The sequence below is a fragment of the Octopus bimaculoides genome, chromosome 2, assembly GCF_001194135.2.
Source record: "Octopus bimaculoides isolate UCB-OBI-ISO-001 chromosome 2, ASM119413v2, whole genome shotgun sequence".
NCBI lineage: Eukaryota > Metazoa > Mollusca > Cephalopoda > Octopoda > Octopodidae > Octopus > Octopus bimaculoides.
The window spans coordinates 105632387-105638303 of record NC_068982.1 but is presented as its reverse complement, the minus strand read 5'-3'; the positions used below and the strand labels follow the sequence as shown (position 1 = coordinate 105638303).

The 5917-nt window shown below is 28.7% G+C and overlaps 1 protein-coding gene across 2 annotated transcripts in view; it reads right to left on the bottom strand.

Annotated features, from left to right (window-relative positions):
* Positions 1-6: 6 nt before the first annotated feature.
* LOC106870388 (protein PAT1 homolog 1) overlaps positions 7-5917 on the bottom strand; it is a 24862-nt gene continuing 18951 nt past the window's right edge. Inside the window, exons 11-12 of one of the 2 annotated variants that reach the window (XM_052978567.1) lie at positions 3039-3102; positions 7-1012 (exon numbers count right to left, since the gene is read on the bottom strand). In XM_052978567.1, the coding sequence (XP_052834527.1) occupies positions 3066-3102 (37 nt within the window). In that variant the 3' untranslated portion in view covers positions 7-1012; positions 3039-3065. Of the gene's footprint in view, positions 1013-1057; positions 3103-5917 lie in introns of those variants that run through there. The other variant, XM_052978566.1, reaches the window with a different exon arrangement.

The window sequence follows — 5917 nt, the reverse complement described above, 5'->3', positions numbered from 1 at the left end:
TACACATACATACACACATGGTGAGACAGTTTTTCCATGAAAGCGGTTAAGTGCTCAATATGCACTCACAAAGTGTTTAGTGTCTGTGCATTATATAGTGCTTACAGCTATTTCTATTTCATGGTTTCTTGTTAGTACCAATAAAAGCTTTTGCTTCAATAATTATGAATGTCCAATGAAAATCATCAAAATTACTAGATAGTAGTATAAAATCGAAGTACAGAAGTAGCTACAAGCACTATACAAGATTAATTACTCAAACAAAAATAAAATACGTGAGTAAAATAAAAGGACAGTCCCTTATAGAAAATCCATTTTAACTGAGTTTCATAGGAATTAATCAAGATAATTTACACTGGTCAACAATGAAGTATTTGAAGTAAATAATGATTCACCAGGGGCATGCTGAGTACAAATATTAAAAGGAGGTACAACTCAACATTTAAATGACTTGTTTCACAGAACCATAAATGAATGTGTGTGTATGTTAAACTAAACCTAACTAGTACTCAAGGATATCAAAATAAAAGTAGTGAGGTCAGCTTCATTTATGGGTATGATGTGAAGAATGAGTGAATATGGAAGGCCAGTCAGTCCATGGTGGTAATAAATTCCAGACTTTCAGTAGATACTTATCCAGAATGACAACATTTTATAAAAGTTTCAGATCATACTGAGGGTAACATCTAAAAGAATTAATATTTCATTTCTATTAAATAGCCATTGACAAGCCAAATTTATGATGGAATTAATGAGGTTTTATTACATCTGAAGAGTATCCATCCATTGGCATATAGTCAATCCATCTTTAGACCAAAGTTTATACAATTTTCATACTTAGTAGTCCTTCAATAACACACAATTCAGCACAATCATATGACCCCATACTTACAGTGAAAGAACCTTTAGATCTTATTTTTTTCAAATCCAGACAGAATCTTTGCTAAACAGTGGATATTTCCCAGCAAACAATTTCATTATCATCCATATATCCTTAGTGAATTCTACAGATCTGATGGAGAAAGATTTAGATATAAAGGAATAAAAATCAACAATATCAAATTGGATAAATCTAGAGTAATTTTTACTAATACTAAACCAACTAATAACAGTTGGTATTGTTCCAATTTTTAAGGTTGACGGCTTTCCTAATAGTACTATTAAGATTTTGTTCCCCGATTTAAAGAAGTTAACTATATTTGGGGTTAGAAGCAAAATTGTCTTTGTGGTCCTTAATGAGATATACAACTCTCATTTAATAAAACATTGGAATCGATTAGATAATCGATAGAATTAGATAATTCTTAGTAAGTTGTAATTTTTGCATCATGTTTATATTATTCAAATATGCACACTAGTTGTCTTATAGTATTGTTAATATTATTTAGATGATGAAAAGTACTATTTCTTATTTCATAGAGGATTTTACTTTTAACAGCATATATTTTTTTCCTTTAGACTTCTTAAATGTCAGAAATCATGTATAAAAAGTTGAATTCAGAAGGTTTTAGGTTTGATGATTACTTAATTAAACACTAAGCTGAATAGTTATAATGTACTTTCAATAAAGGACCATACCATATGTAAGTATATGTATTTTTAATTTACAAGTATGAATTTTAGAAAATGTAACTGGAGAAAAAAAACACTGTTCAGAATAGGAATATCAGAAGTTGACATCCACAAGGATGTAAAGTGATATTTTAAGACAAAAAGAAAAATTAAGTAAACATTACAGTGTGTATTTTAGCATATCTTATATATATGCTAAAAAAGCAAGATCACACATTTTACTGCATCAACTTAATCATGCAAAAAAAAAAAAAAAAAAAAAAAATGTTAGCATTTAAACAGGCTTGTTTACATATATTCATGTATATTGTATGCACACACAATTTCATGCCCCTCATCATACAAGTTGTTTGAGAGTATTGTTTTTATTAGTATCTCCAAACATTAAATACGAGTGCAGGAATAGGGAGGTGAAGAATATTTATAGAGAGAAAAATGGATGGCTTATTACAATTCAGAAACCATTTCAAAATTTTATTTTCTGCTGTAAGATTGTATGCCTCAATGTCTAGGATAAAATGTTTCTTGCCCTATAGAAATATTAAGTAAACTGTAAGATGTTGACAGAAATCTTAAGCTCTTAGAAAATTAGAAAAAACTAATTTCTACACTTTCAGTTTAGAAATTGATATCATACCCATAAATCAGTTTAGAAATTGATATTGATTCATTTTTTGTAACTCAAGGAAAAATTTGACATCAATCAAATATCTGCCATAAACTATTTTTTATACTTTTTTATGAGTAGATCAATAAATAAGTATAATTAAAATGGCGTTTTAGATGGTTAAAAAAAAAATGGAATTAACACTGCTCTTTCCACCAAATAAAATATTTTGCCCAATTTTCTTGAACTCATTCCCTCTACATGTTTTCTTGTCCAATTATCTGTCAGAATGCACAGTGAACATACAGTATATTAACCTTATTGTTATCTCCCTGTCTACAAAGGCCTGAGAAGGTCAGAGACATTTGCTGCTCCACTGTAGCCTGAATGACATTTTAAAAAATATAATTGTTTTAATTTCTTTCACTTAAAGTTAATAAAATAAGAGGAATATTTACTTGAGCATTCAATTTTTATTTTTAAATATATATATGTACAGACTTTCAAACTCCTCAATCTCTAGTCTTTTTTTTTTTTCTTTTTCAAGAATATATCTAGTGTTGCCATCACCAAGAATTGAACTGGGGAGGGGAACATTAATATCTTAATCTGCTAGGCTAAAGACCAATATGGTTTACCAGTTAAGTGTAAAGAGGAATAATTTATATATTCCTAAATTTTTACTGATACATGAAACTATGGTCTAGAGTCTAGCGGAAGCAAGTTAAAGACTTGAGATTAAGCAGTTGAAAGATTGTATGTAAAATATCAAATGCAAATGAAAATAGTCCTAATTTCTTTTACTACAGTTTAAGAATAGTTCAAATATTGTTTAACAGTAAGCTTTTTGTCTTCATACCTTAATATAGGCCAACATTTTAATCTTCTATATACATATTTGTCTTGTTGTTTTTTCCTTTACCCTGCAATGTATATTGGTGGTTAATGAAATATTTAATACAACTTTGGAAGCTTGCTTTAAAACTTTAGAAGTAAAATGATGGAACTGCATTTAAAAATTTTTTGTCATGCAGCAGATTCACTTTTTAACAAACAAAATTTAACACAACCCAGATATTTTATGAAATGAATATATAATTATGTAAGGCAATTTGTCACTGTTTTTAGCAAATATTCATTCATTTGGGTAGAAGTGGTCAGTTTCACAATATTCCTAATTAACATTGGATTCTTAAAAATGTAACCCAAGATTAAGGGAAGGAAAACGGATATTAACAAGAGCATATGCAAAGCATAATTGATTTAGACTGAGAATCTCCTGTTTAGATACAAATCCCTTTATATAAAATGTAAAGGTTCAGGGTCAAATAAACCTCAAAACATTTACTGCTAGAAGAATTGAAAATGAAGTTACCTCCCAGCTGGACTACAGCTCAGTGAAGCATTAAACACGATGTTATAAAGTATCTCGATTAAATACTCAAACATTTGCACCAACTCAACATTCTCATACTCACACAAACTATTTTGTGAGCAAATATATACTCGCACAAAATGCTGGGTTTCAACTCCCAACATTAATTATTGATGCTAGAAAAACTGATTAAGATCAATAGCAAGATATGCTTATTAAGGTGCATGTCTCATTAATAATTGTTTTGCTTTAATTGATGAGATATCTCAGAACTTTTGTTAATCCAACAAAACTATTCAACAAAAGAAATAACATTTGAAATCAACAGCTGAATGCCTAAAAGCATTTGAAATATAATTTTGTAAATCAGTAAGATTAAAATTGAATAATCCAACCCTATTATACTTTGGTACTTTCAATTCTTGAAGAATGAAGGGTGAAATCAACACCAACAGTAGTTGGGCTCAAACGTCACACATGAAATTATGTGTATCATATCATCTAGGTTTTTTTTTTCTTTTTAGCACATACTCCACCTCCCTAAAAATAATTTCATAAGCAAGCATAAAGTTTCACAATTGTAATAAATGATATATGGGAATCTGTAAGAAGTGAGCCAAAATAGGAATAGAAATGCAGTCATACCAGCAACCCATTTCTGAAACAGTTTTATTGAAACTTCATGTAATCAGCTGTTACTTAAGTTGTATATAAAGATTTTTTTTTTAATTAAGCACAAAGCCTCAACAATGTAACAAGAGGATGGAATTAGGGAGCTGAAGCTTTGATTCCAAAAGACATTAAATATGAGAGGCTGAATGAAAACTGAAAAATCAGGTCATTGGTAGTTTGAAAATGTCTCACTTCATACACCCACTCAACAAAAATTTATCTTTTTACTCTTTGTATTGTATTAGCAAAGAGCTCTTGAAAGAAAAAAAAGAAAAAAGTCTGCTTAAACCAAATTGAGAAAATAAGGTTCATGAAAATACATGAGAAATGACAAAAAATTTCATCAGTTTCTGAACCTTATTTTAACTTAATATTTTTTTAAATATTTCATTAAAAAAAATTTGACTTGTTCAACACACATCTTGTATGTAGAAATATATTATCACTCCATTTCATAAACATTTGTAATGTTTATATATGTGAATCTAAAGTATATATTTTGTTGGTAATCTTTAATTCTCAGAGATTTAAAAAAAAAGAAAAAAGAAAAAAAAAATGGTACCTTGGTTTATTCTATCAATGTTATAAAATAACTTATGATTATAGCTTTGGCACAAAGCCACAAATTCAGGAAATGGAGAGTGGTTGGTTGAATCTATCCCAGTTTTAGACAAGTATTTTAACAACACTGAAACATGGATGAATGGCTAAGTCAATATTAACAGGATTTTAACTCAATGTAAATGGATATAAACAAAATAATACCCTATAATTATCTATCACCTCATGAATAGTTTAAGATATTTTCCTACGACTCAGCCCTGTTATTGTGTACAGTGATAAGATCATTATTGCTATATAAACATTAATGACTATAAAGAATACATTTCACTTGTAAACAACAACTGTGTTTATATATCGGCCTGATATTAAAAGGACCAGAGAAATAAAAGGAGCTTCATCTACTTCAATACAAAATGCAATTGTAAATGTTACAACTGGACAGTGTAAACAAAGATCTAAACTAAAGGTAAATTTATAACAAACAAAGCCATACTAAATAGAGCTTAATAATTGGAATTTTCTCATCAGAAGTGACCCCCGCCAAGATACAAAAGATATTGGGAGAAGAAAACTGGGTAAAAAAAAAAACGTTTTTTGTAAAAAGTAAGGAAAGAAAGTCTAAGGTTAGAAAAAGATTTTTTTTTCTTCTAAGACTGAAGAAATCTACAGTACTGAAACTTCATAAATGCATTTAAGAGTCATCAAGTTAAGTAATGCAAAAGTTTTTAAAAATCAAAATTTTTTTATAAAGTTTCATAGGTAGAATAAACTTGCTACAGAACTTAAGAAAACTATAAAACCTTAAATGTAATAATTCATCTTCAACACAGCAGAATGTTGCTCTAGTATGGAATAAATAAATAAAAAGGAAACCCTGAGAAACATTTAAGAAACTGCATGCACACAGAAACACACATGCATACGTATACATACACACTCAGGAAAATAAAGTTATGAATTCCCTTTATCTTTAAATGAGATATTTCTAAAGACTGATCACTTTTATTTATACGCATATACATCTGAAAATTAAATCACTTAAGTTTCTCCTCAAACTATTACAAATTCTCTAAAATATTTTCACAGTAAATAATTTTTAACTAAAAACGGGGGAAAAAAAAAAAAAA